General features: G+C 56.1%; 2 protein-coding genes across 4 annotated transcripts; one reads left to right on the forward strand and one right to left on the reverse strand.

Annotated features, from left to right (window-relative positions):
• Positions 1 to 752: 752 nt before the first annotated feature.
• Positions 753 to 2614, forward strand: PRR7 (proline rich 7, synaptic). Of its 2 annotated transcripts, XM_081303735.1 has the most exons (3): positions 753 to 895; positions 1234 to 1883; positions 2072 to 2614. In XM_081303735.1, the coding sequence occupies exons 2-3, from the start codon at positions 1472 to 1474 to the stop codon at positions 2467 to 2469; spliced, it is 810 nt and encodes a 269-aa protein (XP_081159861.1). In that variant the 5' UTR covers positions 753 to 895; positions 1234 to 1471; the 3' UTR covers positions 2470 to 2614. The 2 variants fall into 2 exon arrangements, with proteins under 2 accessions (XP_081159861.1, XP_081159860.1); XM_081303734.1 differs by lacking the exon at positions 753 to 895 and having other exon boundaries at positions 909 to 1883.
• An 892-nt stretch (positions 2615 to 3506) lies between these two features.
• On the reverse strand, positions 3507 to 19973 carry DBN1 (drebrin 1). 2 transcript variants are annotated; one of them, XM_081303669.1, is made up of 15 exons: positions 19401 to 19973; positions 14602 to 14657; positions 13824 to 13936; positions 13590 to 13664; positions 13329 to 13475; positions 13126 to 13203; positions 12665 to 12816; positions 12522 to 12585; positions 7105 to 7164; positions 6892 to 7015; positions 5990 to 6131; positions 5487 to 5653; positions 4355 to 5043; positions 3969 to 4071; positions 3507 to 3800 (listed from the first exon to the last, which is right to left on the reverse strand). In XM_081303669.1, exons 1-15 carry the CDS (start codon positions 19484 to 19486, stop codon positions 3730 to 3732), a joined length of 2127 nt encoding a protein of 708 aa, XP_081159795.1. In that variant the 5' UTR covers positions 19487 to 19973; the 3' UTR covers positions 3507 to 3729. The 2 variants fall into 2 exon arrangements, with proteins under 2 accessions (XP_081159795.1, XP_081159794.1); XM_081303668.1 differs by lacking the exon at positions 5990 to 6131 and having other exon boundaries at positions 5487 to 5657; positions 19401 to 19928.
• Between the last annotated feature and the right edge of the window lie 625 nt (positions 19974 to 20598).

A 20598-nucleotide genomic window follows, 5' to 3' on the forward strand; every position in this document is an offset into this window, starting at 1 on the left:
AGCTTGGGGCTCAGGCAGACTGTGGGCCCCAGAGCTAAGTGTATGTCCCATGCCTTGGGCTTGCTGAGGGTAGGGGATCCTTGGGGTCCTGGAAGAGGCCCACAGTGTAGCTCAAGCAGCAGCATTCCCCCACCCGGCTCAGGCTAGGATTTTGTGTCTAGGCCTGTGTTCAAATAGGCTCTGCCACTACACAGTGAATTGCTTCTTCATTCCTCACCTGTAAAGTGGAATACTTCATTACCCCAAAAGATTGTACGTTAAAGCTCCTGGTATGAGGCATCCAAGAGGGCTCATTTCTGGTCCATGGGGGTTGTCAACAGTCCCCTGCTGCTCTTCCCTCGAAAAACCAGGGCTCCTTCCTGACTCAGGATGCAGGGTTGCCCCTCTCAGCCCTGGCTGTGGAGAGGAAGTGGAATTAGAGCGGACAGTCTGGAGTAAGTGCAGGTCCAGGTGAATCTGAAAGACAAGCTTCCAATTCTCATCTAGTTTTCCTTCCCTCTGCAGAGAAGGAAAGGAATTGGGGGAAGGGAAATGGCAGCCTGGAGATAGAGTGGCAGAGCCAAGTGGGGCTGCGCATGGGTAGGAGGCGGGGAAGCCGAGTTGGAGCTGGAATCCGGCAGGCAGGCGGAGGCGCCTAGAGAAAAGGAAGAAGGCCTGGCCCACGCCTGGCGCCGCGTGTCAGGCGCAAAGGAAGGACCAGAGGCACACTGTGGCGGTCGGACCCACCCACCAGCCGGAGCGCCCCTAATGGCGCCGGGAAGATCAGGAGGCCGCGAGTGCAAGGCTGAAGTTGGGCGCCGGCTGGGCTTCTTGTGGGGCTGGAGGAAGTGGACCGCCCTTTGTTCACTCAAAGCGACCGCGCCGAGACTCCTCTTCAGCGCCCTGGAGTCCACAGGTCTCTGAAAGCGTTTCAGAGCAGAGCTAGCCTGTGGGTTTTAGGCGGAGAATCTCGCGTAGGCTCAGCGACCAAGCCTGGCCTTCGCGCGCCCCCTGCTGGCCCGCCGTGGGTCCGTCAGCACGCGAGCTCGGCGGCGGCGGCCGGGTCTCAGATCCGGGGAAACCCTACCGGGGAAACCTCGAAGCGTGACGTCATCGCCAACGGTGACGTCACCGGGCCCCCGGGGAGTGCGGGGGATCCCACGGAAGAGGCTTCCCCGGGACGACGCGAGCGCGGGCCGGGAAGTCATCCGGAGCTGCGGCGCGGCTTCACTGCCCCCTGTTCCTGCCCCGCAGGTCCCTCGCGGCCCAGGGTAAGGGACGCCTCCGCTCTGCCGGCGCCATGGGAAGGAGCGGGCGCCGCAGCTGCCCCCCACCGGCGCGCGCACGACTTGAGCCCCGCTGCAGGAAACCCCCGGCCGCGGGTCCCCGAGTGACGCTGGCGGCACCTGGGAGCGTGGCGCGGGCTCGGGACCACGCAGAGGAGCCCAGTGTCCAGTGAAGCTGTTGAGAACCCACCGCCCGCACCGCCGCCATGGTGATGTCCCAGGGCACCTACACGTTCCTCACGTGCTTCGCCGGCTTCTGGCTCATCTGGGGTCTCATCGTCCTGCTCTGCTGCTTCTGCAGCTTCCTGCGCCGCCGCCTCAAACGGCGCCAGGAGGAGCGACTGCGCGAGCAGAATCTGCGTGCCCTAGAGCTGGAGCCCCTGGAGCTTGAGGGCAGCATGGCTGGGAGCCCCCCGGGCCTGGCGCCACCTCCACCACCGCACCGCGGCCGCCTGGAGGCGCCGGCGCACGCGCACCCGCACGTGCACGTTCACCCGCTGCTGCATCACGGGCCCGCGCAGCCACACGCACACCCGCACTCTCACCATCACGCGCTGCCGCACCCGCCACCGCCGCACCTATCGGTGCCGCCCCGGCCCTGGAGCTATCCGCGCCAAGGTAAGTCCACTCTTCAGCTAGGACCTATCGCTGGCAGTAGGAGTGGGCGGGACCTCGGTAGGAGCAGACTCCCGCAGCCCCCACGCACCCGGGAGGAGGGTTGGGCTGGGGCGGGCGGATGGCCAAGGCTTCTGCGGGAGGCTGGGGACCGGTGGCCTCACCACCTCGGACGGCTTCTCGTTCCGCAGCGGAATCGGACATGTCCAAGCCACCGTGTTACGAAGAGGCGGTGCTGATGGCCGAGCCGCCGCCGCCCTACAGCGAGGTGCTCACGGACACGCGCGGCCTTTACCGCAAGATCGTCACGCCCTTTCTGAGCCGCCGCGACAGCGCGGAGAAACAGGAGCAGCCGCCGCCTAGCTACAAGCCGCTCTTCCTGGACCGGGGCTACACCTCGGCGCTGCACCTACCCAGTGCCCCGCGGCCCGCAGCCCCCTGCCCTGCCCTCTGTCTGCAGGCCGACCGCGGCCGCCGGGTCTTCCCCAGCTGGACCGACTCAGAGCTCAGCAGCCGCGAGCCCCTGGAGCACGGAGCTTGGCGCCTGCCTGTCTCCATCCCCTTGTTCGGGAGGACTACAGCCGTATAGAGGGGCGCCCGGCGTCCTGGGCCCCACCGGCGGACTCCTGGCCTGACTGCGGGGCTTTTTAAATGCTTCCCTTGGACTGCGGGGTGTGGGGGGGAGGGATTTCTTACCCCGTTTGTTACATTTTGAGGATAATAAAGGTGTGTGATCTGCTTTGGTACAAGCGGAAGGGACGCCCGCTGCTTGCGCCCGAGGTTCTGGTGACCAGCCATGCCCGGGGCCTTAGCAGGAAGGGACCTGATCCTGCATTTTCGCTACAAGCTGGCCTGACCAGAAACTGGTTCATCTGGGGGACCTCAAACCCCATTTAGCCTGTCTTTGAGATCAGGGTTAGGGCTCCCGCTGGAAGCAGGTGCTGGGCCCACTGCACCCTCTGGGGTAGAAGGAATTGGGAATGGGATTAGCTCAGGCAGGCAGCCCAGGCCAGATCAGCCCCTGGAGGCCCAGAGCAGCAGGCCCGAAGGGATCTGGATTTCTTTATTAACAGACATGAGCACGACCCGTTACAGAAGTTTGTGCTTTCCAAAAAAACAGTTACTGAAAAAGGAACCCAAGCAAAGAGGAAGGAATTGGGAAGGGGCCACCCAACCCCTGGGCCCCAACCATAGCCCTGACCTGAATCACACCTAGGGCCTAGGGCCTCCAGCCTGGGACCTGCCCGGCAGGAGAGGGCGGGGAAGCCGAGGGGCCCCAGCTGGGCCTGCTACTTCCTTTGAGTCAGGCAGGAAGGGGTCAAGAGAAGGGCAGGGAGGGGGTCCCAGGGAGCCAGAGCCCACGAGCCATTTATTGCCATGTTTTAAAATTCGTGCAAAATATCTGAAGCCCTGGACAGAGAATACAAAGTGATATTTTTCCGAGAAACATAAAACTAGGAAAACAGGTGGGGCACGTTTTCCCACTGGAGCTCTCCCCACACCAGGCCCCAGGCTTCCACCCTGCCAGTTGAGCAGGGAAGACTAAGCTACAATCTGGACTCGGTGGGGAGGGGTGGAATTTGCAACAGCGTCTCAACTACCAACGGGAAGAAAACCAGTCAACTGTACAAGTCTCCTATCAACTTTAAAAAAAAGAAAAGAAAAGCTGTAAAAGGCCCTGTGGGTAGGGAAGCAGACAAGTCCCCGGCCAGGACCAGAATCCAGAGTGGGTGCCAGGCGGAGCTGCTGCAAATGCAGGCGCTGTGGGCCGTCTGGCCAGAGGCCGGCGCAAGTGAGTAGCCTTGGTGAGGGCAGTCTTCGCGAGGAAGCCAGAGGGCAGGCACCACTACTAATCACCACCCTCGAAGCCCTCCTCCTCTTCTGGTACTGGGTCTGCATCCCAGCAGGTGATGTCGATTTCTGTGATTTGGGGAGAGGACAGAAGTTAGGATGGCCAGCAGATCCATGACTGTGTCCCCCAACCTCCAGGACCTGTGCCAGCTGTTTTGTGCAGGGGATAATGCTGACCCACACTCAAACCCCGGCACCCTCACCTGAATTCCTCCCCATCATCCATCCCAGTACTACCTGGAGGCTTATTGTAGAACACAGGAGGTGGTGCCTTTGCACACAGTTCTTCCGATTGGGCAAATTCCTCCTCCTGTGACTGACTGAAGTACCCTTCACTGGCCTGCAGGAGAAAAAGCCCCGTCACTAGGCCCCACCTACCAGAACTAGTGCTGACCTATCAGGACTGAGCCAGTTTCCTCAGCAACCAATGATCCCATCAGTGGTTGCCAAGGAAACATGGATGCCTGCCTTGGGAACAAAAAGCAGAGCTGGCCCAGGGAGGGGGGAGTGGAATGGAGCTTCCCCTAGTAATATGGGTCACAGAGAAAGGTGGGTACTGCTGCAAGCAAAATCAGCCTCCTGCTGGAGCCCTCCCCATTCCCATCGGGCTGCCCATGCCCCACCTGGGTCCCTTCCTTCTGGGTGGTCTCGCCATTGGTCAGCAGATGGGGTTCCGGCTCTAGCTCCTGCTCTGGCTCTGGCTCCTGGTCCACCTCCTTTAGAGTGGTGGGCAGAGTTGGGGCCTGGGGAGCAGCCAGGGGTTCCCCTTCTATTTCCTCCTCTGGGTCACAGAAGGTAGCTGGTGGCTCAGGCAGCTCATCAAAATTGAGAAGGTTGGCACAGCTTTCACCTGCTGGTGGCAGTGGCTCCTGAGCCACCTCATCCAGCAGAGGCACCTCTGCCAGGGCGACCTCAGAGCCTGAGGGTGGTGTGGGGGCCCTAGGCTCAGTGGGGGGTATTGAGGCCCCTTCCCCATTGCCAGGCCATAGGTCATTGAGGCTGGCAGTGTCAGCGGTGACATTGTTGGCAACAGTGGTGTCAGCGGTGGCAGTGGCAGTTTCAATGGTGTCAGCTGCATGGGTGTTGGCTACTGAGGGGTCAGCTGTGGTAGGTTCCACAGGGGCAGCCAGGACAGCCTGCTCTGGAGACTCCACAAACATCAAGTCCTCCAAGGGGCTGTCTTGCCCCGGGGGAGGCTCCTGTGCCTGAGGGGCCTCCTCCATGGGGCTGGCCCAGGCCTGAGGAGCGGCTGCTTCTCTGGCCTCCTTGCTGGTCTCTTCTCTGTCCAGGCTGGGGCTGGGCTCCTGGGTCTCTGTGACCAATAGAGGAGATATGTACAATCAGATCCCTGGAGGGAAGGACGGAGACCCTGATGGGCTGCTCTATAATACCCTGCCCATCCGCCGACAAGCGGGAGAGTCTGAGACTCCTGGGAAAGAACTCCTTCACAAAGACCTCCACACAGGGCCCACTTCAGCACCAACTGCACCCCATTATCCCTTTACTTAGTGTCTCTTAGTGTCTCTGCAGCAGCACAGGGAGGGAGGAAGGCTCAATTCCCACTTAAGACATGAGACATTGTGGTTTAGAGTCAGCCGGACCACAACACCAGGACTTTCCCTGCAGCCCCTTGCAGGGCAGTGCAGTCTCGGTGATAGGGGGTCCAGATCCTGCCAGGGAGTTGTTACCTTGGCAACCTAAGGTTCCTGGCCCAGAGACTGATGGGAAAAACAGTGCAAGTGGGCCCCCTCTTACCTTGGGTGGGTGGGAGTGGTGGTGGCAGTGGTGGAGGCTGTGAGGATGTGACCTCATCCAAGGCCCGCTCAATCTGCTCAGTGACAGGGGTGGAGGCTGTGCTTGAGTCAGATGGGCTCCGGGCAGGAATGGGGGTAGGTGCCATCCTCCGGTGGCTGTCCAGGTGACTGCCTGTGGAACAAACCCCCAGGTTGGTCAGTGAGGGTAGGGGAGCCAGGTGGGACCAGGATTGTTCACCTTGGGGCCTGGCCAGCACCTCATCTTTGGAGTCTGGGTGGGGGCTGGGAGCTCCCCAGGTCCCTAGGGACCAAACCACAGCTCCAGACCCTGCAAACCAAGCCCCTGGGGGCCAGCACCCCACAAGGCTAGGGATAAGAGGCAAGGCAGTACCTGCTCTGGGGACAACACCAGAGATCAGCAGTCAGGCTGGGGGAGTGAGGGTGAGGGGGCTGCTGGGAAGCGGGGCCCTCCTTACCCCCCCCACCGAGGCCTGGGGCTGCTACCTACATGGGAGGGAGGAAGAGAGGTTTGGGGTGCGGTGACAGGTGATATAGGGAAAGGGAGTCCGTGGAGGGGAAGAGGAGGAAGAGGAGGAGGAGGAAGGCCCACTGTCCGATGCCTTTATGAAAGGGCAGTACGGACGACCTGCCGAGAGAGACAGACAGAGAAAGAGACAGAGGACAAGAGAGGGTCAGTCTCCCCTACCCCCACCCCAAGGCCTTACCAGACCTCGGGGCTGGCCCTGGATGTCCAAGCTGCCTTCAGCCAGAGCACACATTTAGCCAAGCTGGGCCACAGCCTCAAGCCATCTGATGCCTCCCACCAGCACCAGATACAACACAGCCTCACCAGAAGCCTGCCACACACAGCCAGCCTCTCTGAGCAGTAGCACAGCTGGGGACAGCTGCCCCACCCCTGGGACCCCAACAAAGGGCCCGGCACACAGTGATGCAAATACTCAGATCAGCAGACAGGGAGTGCAAGGGTATGCTTCAGGGGGAGGTGGAAGCTGCACAGGTAGAAGCCAAACAGGGAACCCTGGGCACACGCTCCAGGCTGCTCAGACTTGGGGTCAGGGGAAGAGCCCACCCCACATGCACCCACAGCCCCGCAGGCCAGACCTAGTCCCACCAGCAGGGTTGCTGCCAGTGGCCTGTGCCCATGCCACAGCTGTGCAACTGGCTTCAGCACTACCCTTTGCTTAGCCAAGGCCCGACATCCACACTGCCCACTCCCGCCCAGGGTGCTGCCACCTGGAAGCCATGGTGGATGCACGCTGTATGAGCAGTCTTGCCTTCTCCAAGGGATCCTTGGGCAAGGCTTCTCTTCCAAGAAAGAGTCCCAGAGGGGCCCAGGGCCCTAACCTGAGGAGTGGAAGTCTAGGAGGGATGGGGCCAAGGACTACCTGTTCGATGGTTGAAGGGAGAGGGCACATCACAACTGCCCGCAGAGGCTGATGCAACTCGTTCCTGCTGTTTGAAGAATTCCCGTGGGTTGTCAGGCCGCTGGGCAATAATAGCCGCTGCCTCCTGAGAGCACCAGGAAAAGATTAGGGCTGGGCTGGGCAAGGCTAAGGCAGCCCTCACCCATCTCACCTGCCCTATAGCTCAGCTCTCACCTCCACCTCCGACTCTGATTTCTTCATCTGGGTCTCTTCCTCCTCATCCCGTTGGTCACCCTGGAAACCAAAGGGACAGTGTCCTGTGTTCTGGGCATTCGCCCCCACAGGGGTTCTTGGCCATGTCTCTTCCATGATCCAACAGGAAGGTCTCAGAAGTGGTACCTCTGTTCCCCTTACCATCCATCCAGCCATGAAGGCCTGAAGGCCTTTGATCAGGCCCTAGGCACCCTGCTTACGCACCCCCAAGTCTAACCAGGCACACAGAGCCATCTAAAAACACCCCCTTCTTTTATTTAGTTAGTTAGTTAACTGTTTTGGGTACTGGGGATTGAACTCAGGGGCACTCGAACCCTGAGCCTCATCCCCAGCCTTTTTTTAATATCATTCATAGAGACAAGGTCTCAATGGGTTTCCAAATGCCTCACTTTTGCTGAGGCTGGCTTTGAATTTGCGATGTTCCTGCCTTAGTCTCCTGAGCGGTTGGGATTATAGACATGCGACACCGTGCCTGGCTTAAAAACACCCCCTTGTTTTAAAGTTTATCTTTCTCTGATGTCCTACCCCATTGTCTGAGTCACCACGCCCCCATTGTGGCCACCTAGACCTTGACATTAGGGCCACAGCCTCCTTGCTGATTCCCTGCCACATTGCTCTCTTCCCTTCATTTGTCTCCAAAGGCCCCAAAAAGACCTTTTAAAATCCAGACCAGTCTGGTGACGTCAGTTCTCTGCTATGGTGGTATCTCTTGCAAATGGCGACAGTTCGTTTCCCTTTGCTGGGTCTGCATTTGGGGTAAAATTGGGAGTTCATAACCCACTTCAATCTAATGTATGAAATATGATATGTCAAGAGCTTTGTAATGTTGTGAACAACCAAAAAAAAGAAAAGAAAAAAAAATAAATAAGAATCTCATAACCCCAAAAAAAAAAAAAAAAAAATCCAGACCAGACCACAACTTTTCTTAGCTTAAAATCCCTCAGGGGCATCATGAGCCATTGGCTGCTGAATGTGGCCCACAGATGGCTTTTGTTTTGCTGGTATAGTGTTTTAGTTATCACCACTTAAAAATCAGAACGTTTTGTTTTGGGGTTGTGGTTGTAGCTCAGTGGTAGAGCACCTGCCGAGCACTGGTTTATATATATATTTTTTTTTAATTCTCGGCGGACACAACATCTTTGTTGGTATGTGGTGCTGAGGATCGAACCCGGGCCGCACGCATGCGAGGCGAGCGCGCTACCGCTTGAGCCACATCCCCAGCCCCCCCCCCCCCCCCCCCCCGAGCACTGGTTTCAATCCTCAGCACCACATTAAAAAAAAACAAAACAACAACAACAACAAAAAGGCATTGTGTCCATCTATAACTAAAAAAAAAAAAAAAAAAAACCAGAAAAGTTCAGTCAGGCATGGTGGCAAATGCCTTTTATCCCAGGGCTCAGGAGGCTGAGGCAGGAGGATCACAAATTTGAAACCCTGGGCAACTTAAAATTAAGCTCTCAAAATTAAAAATAAGGGCTGGGGATGTGGCTCAAGCGGTTTAGCTTGGTGGTAGAGTGTGTACTTTGCATGCACAAGGCCCTGGATTCAATCCCCTGAACCAAAAATAAAAAATAAAAAGCAGGGGCTGGGGATGTGGTTCAAGTGGTAGCGCGCTCGCCTGGCATGCGTGCGGCCCGGGTTCGATCCTCAGCATCACATACAAACAAAGATGTTGTGTCTGCCGAAAACTAAAAAATAAAATATTAAAATTCTCTCTCTCTCTCTCTCTCAAAAAAAAAAATAAATAAAAATAAAAATAAAATAAAAGGGCTGGGATGTAGCTCAGTGGCAGAGCACCCCTGGGTTCTTTCCCCAGTGCTGCAAAAAACAAAAAGCAAAAAATCCCCAGAAAGTTTCATATTGAACTGAAATTGGAATCCTAGTTTCTTTGAAATGCCAAAAATCCTGGCCACACTCACCTTCCTGCCCCCAGAGCAGTCACTGGCCAGAGCAATGCCACAGCTGCCCTGACAGGGGTTATGTGCTGATTAGTTCTCTGAAGTCACTACCACTCCCTACTGCCCTTCACCTGCCCAATTCACTTGTCATGTGTTGATGTCAGAATCCAGACAGTATAGGTCGAATATTCCCATGCCCCTGCCTGATCTAGCTCCCGTCTTCTCCCCCACGCGCTCCATAAGATGTGGACATGAAGTCCTTAGCATGATGCAGTCCCAGCACCCCCATGCATTGCCCTTTCCCACTGACATGCCTCTCCCAAATGCCCGGTCCCTGCCCCAAGCCCAGCCCTGGTTCCAGCCTCAATTTAGGAACTGCCTTCTGGGGAAGAAGTTCTGCCCCATCAGGTTATTTCCTTCTCTGAGTCCCCAGAGGGTGTTCCCAGCATCCACCACAAACTAATTTCCTGTTTCTGAGGTCATCTTCCCCATTCCCTATGAGCACACAGGAGGAGGATCCAGGACTGTGTGAGTGGTTGGCACAGGTTGGTACGTTTGCTCAACTGAATTCATTACACCAAAACCTTATTTAATGTCCCCTGCTGCTTGGGGGGCAAATCAGACAGGAGGGGTTGGTGAGGAAGAGAAAAAGCTACAGATAAGATGGTGAAGAAACTAGGTTTTTTTTTTTTTTTTTGAGAATATAACCTAGAATGTAAACTTGCCTACTAAAATCTTAAGAGTTTCTCTGCCTCATTCAATAGAAAAACCAGAGGTAGCTTACCACAAAGGCTTAACTAACAACAGTGAGAACAGCACTGAAACAAGTAAGAACTGTGGGTAGAAGACAGAGATCAATATGTTAACCATAAAGGTCAAGAGCATAACTATTTCCTTAGCATTTTCAGACACATGGGAATCCCCTGACAGCCCAGGCAAAAAGAGAACCCAGTCAGGCAAGGTGGTGCACGCCGGTAATCCCAGAGACTGTGGCAGGAGGACTTCAAGTTCTACGACAGCCTCAGCAACTTAGTGAGGCTCTAATCAACTTGGCAAGACCCTGTCTCAACATAAAAAATACAAAAAAGGGCTGGGAACCAGGCGGGGAACACGTCTATAATCCCAGCAGCTTGGGAGGCTGAGGCAGAAGGATAGTGAGTTCAAAGCCAGCCTCAGCAACCAGCCTCTTAGCAAGGCCCTAAAGCAACCCGGAGAGACCCTGTCTCAAAATACTATATCAAAAAAGGGCTGGGGATGTGGCTCAGTAGTTAAGTGTCCCTGAGTTCAACCCCTGGTACCAAAAAACAAAACAAAACGAAAAGGTGGGAGGGACCAGAAAAAGCGGAACAGCTTCTTAAACCAAAAGAAAGTATTTTTTCATGTGGGACCTTCCTTAAAGGACCTGAAGTCATAATGCCACTATACTGACTTGCTAGAATATCTGCTGTCACTATCACATGAGCTAACCTGAATGGCAGGATGAACTATAAAATAATGATGTGAGGTCCTTCAGATTTTACCCAAAGTGTTAGGAACTGGGGAAGATGCAAGGTTAACTCAGGGGAGTCAATACACTATTCTGTCTATTTTTGTGCATATGTGCTTATGTGTGTTTGAAATTTTCTGTAAAAATGAATTTTTCAGGCCTGGGTTATGTCTCAGTGGTAGAGTGCTTGCCTAGGCACTGGGTTCGATACCTGGCACCACATAAACAAACAAACAAATAAGTAAATAAATAAATAAGACAAAGGTATTGTGTCCATCTACAACTAAAAAAGTATTTAAAAAATAAATAAACTATATCAAAAAGACCTTGCTGTGCTAGATTTGGGGCTTAGTGGTAAAGCACTTGCCTAGCATGTGTGAGGCGCTGGGTTTGATTCTCAGCACTGCATATAAATAATAAATAAGTAAATAAAGGCCCATCGACAACTAAAAAATATTTTTTAAAAAAACTTGCTATGTGTGGACAAACAAAATGTGATATATACAGATAATGGAATACTACTCACTTTTAAGAGGAAGGCAATTCTGATGTGTGCTACAACATGGATGAAATGTGAGGACATTATGTTGAGTAAAAAATCCAGTCACAAAAGGCCAAATAAATAAAGCAGTCAAACTCACAGAGACAGAAAGTAGAATGGTGCTTGCCTGATGCTTTGGGGCCAGGAGAATGGAGAGTTAGTGTTTAATGGGTAGTTTCAGTTTCCTAAGAGAGTCTTAAGAAATGGACAGTGGTGATTCACCATGATGTGAATATATTTAATGCTACTGAACTGTACACTTAAAAATGCTTGAAATGAGCTGAGCATGATGGTGCATGCCTGTAATCCCAGCAACTCTGAAGGCTGAGGCAAGGGATCTCAAATTCAAAGCCAGCCTCAGCAACTTAGTGAAGCCCTAAGCAACTTATTGAGACTGTCTTCAACTAAAAAATAAAAAGAGCTGGGTATGTGGCTCAGTGGTTAAGTGTTCAATTCGAGATACTAAAAAACAAAAATGGTATATTTTACATCATATAAGTTTCACCATAATTAAAAACAAATCAGTTCATTAATTTTAAAAAAGACATCCTCCATCTTGTTCTCCATAATGTCTCTAATGCCTGGTACAGGACAGGTGGCAAAAGTTCGCTGGATGAAATACTGAGGTTTCAGTTTACCCACCATAGACCATCTCTACCACCCACGGTGATGCAACTAGAGTGACCTAGATACTTAATGCTGATGCCTCAGGACTGTCTTGACCCCTCCTATTCAGCCTCCTGTGGGTGTGACCCTGGAACTCATTCAAGACCCCACAGCCCAACAGGATGGTCCCACTCCAACAAGTATCACCACACCACTCTTGCTGAACCATATCTTGCTCAGTCCTGAATGACCTTAGGTATTTCCAAAACTCTAAATTCAATTGAGGGGCTAGGAGTGTAGCTTGGTGGTGGGGCATGTGCTTAGCCTGTTCGAGGTCCTGGGTTCAATTCCCAGAACTCCTCCCCCAGCAGGAAAAGCATTCTGATATAACTCCAGGGACCAATCCACAAACCCATGAGCCATTCCCAATGTTTGGAGATTTGGACAGCACCCCTGAAAGGAGGGAATGCTCCAAAGAAGCATACTAGGGTATAGGTGCTCAAAGCACTGGCCAGAATTCACCCAGGTGGCTCTACAGCACTCTTGTGGTGGGGCCCAGGCCTCAGGCCCCCAAGAGCCATGTAGACATCTACCCGAGTCCCCTCCCCTATTGGGGAAGGGGCAGGGGGAGCTGGGCCTGTGAGTGTTCAGATCAGGGTGATTTTTCTCTTCCAATCTAGAGAACAAACTTTCCCTAGGAAGTTACTTTCCATAGGCAGAGGCAGGAGGCCCACAGGATGGGATGTCAGGAGCCATTCCACCTCAGCCATACTCAAGCAGGTCCCCAGAACACCCAGCACTGTCTCTAAGCCACTGATCCTCAGGAATACCCAGGTCAAGAACTTACAAAGATAGACTGCTCCTTCAACCGCCTCTTGGCCTCTTCTGCTTCCAGAGTCTGCTGTTTCCTCCTGCAATGATAAGCCACAAGCACTCCCTTCAGGGTGGGCTGGGGCCTGGGGGGCAGTCTGCTGGGCTGGGTGGGCTTACCTGTGCTCCTCGATCTGCTGTTCCCGCTCTCGGTAGCGCCGCTCACGCTCCTCCTGCTCCTGCCGTTCCTGCTCCATTCGCTCCTGCTCGAACCTGAGCCTTGCGTCCAGGGCCTTCTTCCGCTCCTCCTCCTTCCTCAGCTCTTCCTCTTTCTGTATCCCCCGTGCAGAAGAAGAGTAGACCCTGAGCCAGGGGGACAGCCTCTGACCCTCCTTCCCACCCCTCATGGGGTAGGAGGTGGCCATTCTAGAAATTCAGGGATGAGCCTGTGCACAGAGGTCAAAAGACCTTGCTCTTTCTGCGGGGGGGTGGGGGGGGGAGTGGGGGGGGTGGGGGGTGGAGGGTGGGGGGGGTGGCGGCATGTGGATGGGACACACCATTGAAGTGGGAGGGACTCAGAGCTACCCAGCTGAGTGTGGGAGGAGCAGCCCAGCCTGAAGGCCAGGGTCAGGGTTCCGCACCTTGGCCTGCTCCCAGAACTGCTCTCGGTTAATCCGCTTCATTTCCACTGCTGCGTCAGTCTTCTGGTAGGTGGTGCCCTGCAGAGTCAAACCCCCTGACATGAGCACAGCGTGAGGACTAAGAGGACTAGGCAGATGGGTCGCAGGGGCCAGGCCATGCAGGCAGACACCTGGGCAAGGCCAACACCCAGGCACACACTGACCACAGGCTCCGCGTTCTCATCCTCCCGCAGCCGCAGTCGGTGCAACACAGGGCTGGAGAGCCGTGCCAGCCCGTTGGAGAGCCGCTGCCCAATGGCACCCGCATCGATGTCTTCCACACTACTGGCATTTACAATCACATCGACGCCCTTTTGCGAGAAGAAGGCAGTGTTTGGGTGGATCCAGACTCCCTCCATCACCCCAGCATACAGACCTGGTCCTGGGTGGTCAGCCCTTCCTCTTGGAGCTCAGGCCCCACACACCTGGAAGAACTCGGCAACCTTAGCCACATGGCTGGCACACGCGCACTTCCGGGCATCAGGCACATCTTCACCAACCTGCAAAGTACACAGTGAAGGGCAGGAGGTAAGCAGTGCCTGAAGGCCTGGGTCATCTTCCTCAGGGCTGGTGGGATTCTCCCCCATGGTGCCAGGGGGTGGAGGGGGTAGAGTGCGACTGTCCCAAGGCTCTCAGCCCCCCAGCCCACAGCTGCATACCCAGTTGATGAGCACGTATTTTGGCAGAGCAGCCTGGGAGTCCTTGACGCTGCAGAAGCCGTACATCACCTTCTGGTTCTCGAAGTGGCCTGAAAGCTCCTGCAAGCCCCCTTCTGGGGGAATCAGGAGGGTGTCAGGACTCTCCATCTCCTAAAGCCTTACCCCCCAGAGGGCCTGGAACCCCAAGGAAAGATGGCCTTCCAGCCCCTAGGCTGCCTCCGCCCAAGCTTGTGGACTCCACAGGAACCCTCAGGGTCTTGTGACCTCTGATCTGAGGTCCCAGAGTTCTGTGTTGGTATTGGGGGAGGGGGCAAACAGAAAATAGCTTTGCCTCTGAATCCTCCAGGGCCTGACTCAGGATAGGACTGAGGAGGTGTTTGTTCTTCACACATCCTTATTTTTCACTCTTCACACACCTCATTTCTCACCAGGTGCTACCCAATGAGGTAAAATAAAGCTTCCCTTAATAAATAATCTTCCGGCTCTGGAAAAGTGGAGCTGATCTGGGCCACCCCTGTTAGGAACCTTCCCTCATGGCTGTGTGACTTTGAGCAAGCCATTTTCCCTCTCTGAGCCTTCTCAGAAGACAAACAGGAAACAAGGCTCCCTCCCTCCCCACTCTGAGGACTGCAAGGATGACAAGAGGAAGGACAACCGCCAGACAAGTGTGGGTCTGCTGGATGCAGGCGGGAAGGTGGCTGGAAGCCAGGTGGGTGGGGTAGAAAACAACCAGAGGAGGGGGCGGAAAGGAAGGCAAAGGAATGGCTGGAATTCTTACCTCCTGACGCTGCAAGCTTGAGGTCATCTGAGCCATCCTCATAAGTGTACAGAGCCCTGGGGAGAGGGAGGGGTGGCTCAGAGAACTGTCAGGGCCCAGGCGGCCAATTCTGGGTGGGGATGGAGCTGGGGAGCGGAGAGGAACACCAAGCAGGCCAGGCCAGGGGAGGGCTTCTGTTATCTCCATAACAACAAGGCCAGCCCCATTGTAGGCTGGAGCCCAGCAGGGTGCATCTGAGAACCCCGGAGGCCAGGTCAGATGGGGAGCCGAAAATGGGGGTAGAAATCGCTGCCTAGTTGAGCTCAGCGCGTCCAGCCCTGGCCCTGGCAGCCCACAACTCAGTGGAGCTGGTTTGCGATGGAGATTCCAAGGCAACGGTTCCTTGGTTACCGTTCCCTGGCTACCACAATCCTCATCCCCCATTGGCCAGCACCAGGAATCTACCTGGCGCGTGTCTTGGTACCCACGGCCCCTCCCCCTACAGGGAGGGAGGAGGAGGAGAGAAAACAGTGCTTGCACAGCACTGGGCATCCCCCAGTAACCATGGTAACCCAGCAATTGGCAGTGGAACCGGCCCACCAGAGCTGCATTCTCCTCGAACACAAAGGACCCCGGGGACCCGCCCTCAGACTCAATCTCCGCCTCTCTGAAATGGGGATGAGGTCACTATGGTCACTCCCTCCCAGACGCTGGCCCCTGAGTGGCCTGCTGGGCTCTGCTGTGCTCTCCTGGCCTTCCAGCCCCTAGGCTGCCTCCGCCCTGGCTGAGGCCTCCAGGGACTGCCGGTCTTTCCTGCCTGCAGGAAAGCTGACCCAGCAGCCTTCCCCCTTCCTCCTCCTCCCTAGTTTTTTCCTTCCCAGGCTCTTTCATTCCCTAGGTGGCAGTGGCATAGCATCCATCTCCAGGAAGGGAATGCAGACCAACCTCCGGTCCCAAAGCAGGCACAGGCTGGGGACCCAATGGGAGGCCACTGAGAGGCCTTGGTCAAGAAGAATGGCCTTGTCCCTGAGGTTCAGAAGGGTTCAAACCCTTCCCCCAATCCCATTTGCCTAATGCCTAGGCAGGAGGAGTGAAGGAGTAATACGGAGAGAAGGAAGAGAAAAGGAGGGGAAGAGGAGGAGGAGAGAGCTGCAGGAGAAGGAGAGAACTGAGGGATGACAGGAGAAAAGGAGGGCAGGAGGAAGAAAGGGAAGGAAGGAGGGCAGGAGGCAAGGAAGAGGAGGGAGGGAAGGAGGGAGGGGGAAGGGGACGGGGAGAAGGGAGGAGGGAAAGGAGAGAGTCTGGCTCCACCCCAAGAGATTGGCACAAGTTGTTGCCAGGGCCAAATGGCATCCCAGCCCCTCCCTCTGTCCAGAAAGAGACACAGGTGGGCTGCAGGGCTGGGAGGTCCTGGTGCAACTGTTGTCCCAGTGGCTGCCCTGACAGCTGCTTCCCAGCACAGCTGTCCCACCACCTGTCTGACGCTGCCCTAACTCACCGCTGGGAACAAAGGGCCCTCAGAAATGGAGTGTACACCTCTCCCCACAAAGATGAGAAACTGAGGTGAAGCCCAGGAACCAGACCCTGCTCTAGACAGCATGGCTCTGAGACAGGCTACTTGTCTCAGCCCTGCCCAGGCTCTCTGACGTCCCTTCTATCTTCCATCCCTGCCTACCCACCTCCCACCAGCTACATTTTCATGCTATGGCCACAGACTTCCCCCAGCAGAAACCATCCCTAAATTCAAGTGCTTCAGCCAGCCTTCATCCCTCAGCTTCCCCCAGCCTGCCTTTCTATCCCAATGCCCATCTGTATTCATATCAGGCATCTGAGCCACGCTGGATGGCTCCCTGATCCCAAACATCGTTCTGGATGCTTCCCACCCTGGAGCCTTTGCATATGTGGTTCACTTCACATCCAGGGCTAGACCTGCAGGACAGTCAGTGCTAGCTACCCCAGCAGCTTCACCCTGAACTATATCTCCCCAGAACACCTACCACACCCCAGCAGGGACACAAGAGGCACCTGGACCAACCACCCTGCTGGATCAGCGCTTCTTTAACATATCAGAGGCAACCTAGGCCTGGGCAGTAGGAGTTAGGGAAAGAGGATGGGAGGAGGGAGACCCTGAATCTACACATCTGCCCAACCTCAAACCCTAGAGACAGACACTAACCCAGACACTCCCCACAAAGGCAGAAAATCTGGCTCAGCTTAACGCATATTGCTCTCTGGTCCTAGGTCCAACACAGAGTAGCACCATAGGTATTTGCAATGTTGATACAAATGCTTACAATCTTCCAGGCCAGAAGTGGGAGCTGGACTGTGGCAGCTCAAATCCTGGGGCCAGCTGAGGGGTGGGAGGCACAGGACCCGTTAGGACCATTGTGTTCTTAGGATAGTAGAGCTAGAAAGCCCTTAGGAATTTCAGATATGATTGTGCCCAATCCCCTCTTCTTTTCAAGAGCACCAGAGCCAGGTGTGGTGGGGCACGTTGTAATCCCAGTGACTCAGGAAGCTGAGGCAGGAGGATTGCAAGTTCAAAGCCAACCTCGGTAATTTAAGAAGGCCTTAAGTAACTTATCAAGATCCTGACTCAAAATAAAAAATAAAAAGAGCTGGGGATGTGGCTCAGTGGTTAAGTGTCCCTAGGTTCAATCCTTGGTACCAAAAAAAAAAAAAAAAGCACACCAGAGAGAAGCAGGAACTTGCATGTGGTCACACAGTGAGTCATATCACAACCAGGGACTGGTATTTCCTACTACATACACAGCCTGACTTCTTCCTGGGTGTTCGGCTCCCAGTGTGGAGGCAGTGGTCCATTTCAAAGATCCCACCACCTAATGTGAGCTATTCTCAACCCCACTCCACTCTGTTTAAAGGAAAGGGCAGCACCAAATTCCCTTTGCCCAGGTAGCAGTTTTACCCAAAATACCCCCACTCTCTGCACTCTAAGTACAGGGTCTGCCCTGAGTCTTGAAATCTCACAGGACTGGTTCTGGGGATACTCATGTCCCTACACATAGAATGGGATCTTCACACCCTTCAGAATGCTATCTGGGCTCTTGGGAGTGAGCAAATGTGTGTCTATGCGAGGGAGCATATATGCATCTGTGTGTGTCCCACACACAACCCAGATGGGGGCTGACGCACCAGGGATGAATAACTCCCTTTGGCCACATGGAAGCTGCTGGAGCAGCATGTTGTGCAGCAACAGCTAGCTGGCCCCAGTGTTGGGCTGCCAGATCTCCACTCTAGAGGATTTAGGGGCAAGTAGTATGTTGGTAGAAGACCCCCAACGAGGAGGCATTCTGGGGCACACTGTGTCTTTCCCTAGGCAGGGCTATATCCCAAGTCCAAATCTTCCACCAGGCCAAGGCGGCTACTTGCCCAGAACTCCTCCCATGATCTCAGCCCCCCAGGGGCAGGGCTGGGACAACGGGTGGGCCGCCTGCCTGCTTAGCCTGTGTTGGCCTCTCCTGTGACTGACCTGTAGGACATGAGAGCTTGTCTCCCAAGTCCATCCCTTCAGGCCTGGCTGCCAGCCAGTGCTGCAGTACCAAGGCATGGATGCCTGGCTATCTCGTCCCCTCCTCCAGCCCCCAGGTCAGTGTCCCTACCTAGACGCCCTCCCAGGGTGAAGATAAGGCCAGTCTAATTGGCTTCCTTCAGACATGCCCTTTCTCTGTGCCTCAATTTCCTTGAGAAGAGCCTATTTCCTGCCTGCCAGGGGGAGGAGGTCTAGGAACAAAATGGGCACCTGTCCCAGGAGAAGAATGTTTTCTGAGGGATGATGAGTCCAGGATGGGGCAGTATGGAATCTCTTGGCTTTGTTGCCACCCTGGGGTCTCTAACTCCAAAGCAGGTGGCCTGTTCCCTCCCCCAGTTCAGGAGAAGACAACAGCTGGGGAGGGGGAGAGAGGCAGCCCAGCTCCTCCCCCATCAGGAGCTCACCGCCTCTAGCTGCTGGGTGAAAGGGTTAGGGACCCAGTGCATCTCCTCATCCTTCTTCCTCTTTGAATGCTTCCTTCCAGTGGGCCCCCTAGACCAGCAGCTCGTCCCCTTGGTCTCCCCCATACCAGCAGCCCAGTCCCTGCAATCCCCTTCACGTTGGGGAAAGGAGGGCTCATCCCTGCCTCCTCCTCCGCTACCCTCGAGGGGTAAAGGAGTCATTTCGCGGTCGCCATGTGGCAGTGAACCTCCTTCCACAACACCCCAACCCAGGTTAGGGGATAGGAGCTGCCAACTCCCGAGAAGCCCCCGGTGGGCGGGGCGCCCTGGCCCCCAACCGGCTCTGCTCCTCCCCCGTCCTAGCTTTTCTTTGTGCTGTGGCCGGGCCGGGCTGGGCCAGGCAGGCTGCGCTGGCTCCGCTAACTCGGTCCCCGCCCCGTCCCCGCCCGGTCCTCGCCCGCTCTAAGGTGACGAAGGTGCCCTTGGCCGGCCGGTGCACACCTGTCCCTCGGGCCCGTGGAGGGGGCAGGGAGGGAAGGGGGATGGGCTCTTGCAGGGCCATGCGGCCCGGGGTCACACATCTGGACCCGTGTCTATCCGGCCCAAGTCCAGTCACTGTTCCCACCGCGCGATTGGGGCCGCCTCCGGGCGCTCGGGACCCGGCAGTGCTCCGCCTGGCCCGGCCCGGCCCCTCCCCCGGCGCGCACAAAGGCAGCCCCTCCCTGACCCTCCCGGCCCCGATGCACCATTTCGGGGTCTCCCCCTCCCTTCCCGGCTGCGGGACCGCGGGGACGGAGGGAAACAAAGGCGCGGCGGCGGCGACGCGGGGACAAAGGGGCCGGGGGCGGGGGCGGGGGCGGGGGGCTCACCAGTCGGCCGCGCTCTCCTCCCGGATCACCTCTTCGTATGCTGCCAGCAGCTCCAGGCGGTGGCCGCTGAAGCTGACGCCGGCCATGCTTCGGGCCGGACCGGGGCCGAACAGACAGACGCACGGACGGACGGACCGACGGACGCAGGAGGAAGAAAAGAGGGAGTCGCCGCTGCCGCCGCCTCGGAGCCTCTGCAGCGCTGCGAGCCGAGCGAGCCAGCGGCCGGGGGAGGGGAGCCGGCCGGCGGGGGGCGGGGGGCGCTGGCTCCGCCCGGCTCGCTCCCTCCGCTCGCTCGGTCCTAGCGCCGCCCCGGCCCGGCCCAGGGGGAGGTCCGCCCCCCCCTTCCCGGCCTGCCCCGGGGCGCCCCCAAGCCCACCGCCTACAGTCCCGCGGGGCGGCACCCTGAATGCGATCTGCCTTTCTGCTCCCAGGGTCCGTCCCACATACGCCCCATACCCTCACCTACCTTGTGCATGTCCCCAACCTAGGCGCTCACAGTTTTCTCAGCCCCCAATTCAGCAGGTCCCCACCTCACCAAGGTTCCAAACTCACCCAGCCCCAGCGTCGTCCCTCTCTTCTCCCATCTCTCACCGCTCAACGGGTTCAGCGCCCTCTTGCTTGACTTATCTCCAATCCAGCCTCACCCCACTCCCAGGTCTGTCCTACTCCATGTTAAACCCATTTCCCAACTCTTAGTCCCCACACAATTCACATGCCAGCCCACTTCTAACCTGCCTGAGCCCATCTCCTCTCTTCAAGATTAATTCTGAGTCATCCCCATCCCTATCCAGTACCCTCTGTGGTCCAATTCCATATCCAACCCAATTCTTTCCTATCCCAACTCCAGCCCCATTCCCAGCCCTCTGCTCAGCATTACACACCTCCACCTATTTGCCACTCCCATCCCTCAGTCCAGCCTATCCTAGTCCCTTCCCTATCCCAGTTCCTAACTACAATCCTCCATTCCTGTCCAGGACCTACTTAGGCCAGGCCATTCCCAGCCCCAACAGCTAATCATCTGCCATTCTCAACAGCTTTCCCCATCCATGCCTGTACCCTCCTTGGTAGGACCAGCCTAGAAGATCCAGTCTTCTCTCCTAAGCCTCACACCTCCCAGAGGAATCCCAAGTAGAGTCCCAGAAGCAGCATCTAACCTCAGACTCTCAGAGCAGAGCTCCTCCAGGGACACTCCATGGCT

The sequence above is a fragment of the Spermophilus citellus genome (genome assembly GCF_964194105.1).
Source record: "Spermophilus citellus genome assembly, chromosome: 1".
Classification (NCBI taxonomy): domain Eukaryota; kingdom Metazoa; phylum Chordata; class Mammalia; order Rodentia; family Sciuridae; genus Spermophilus; species Spermophilus citellus.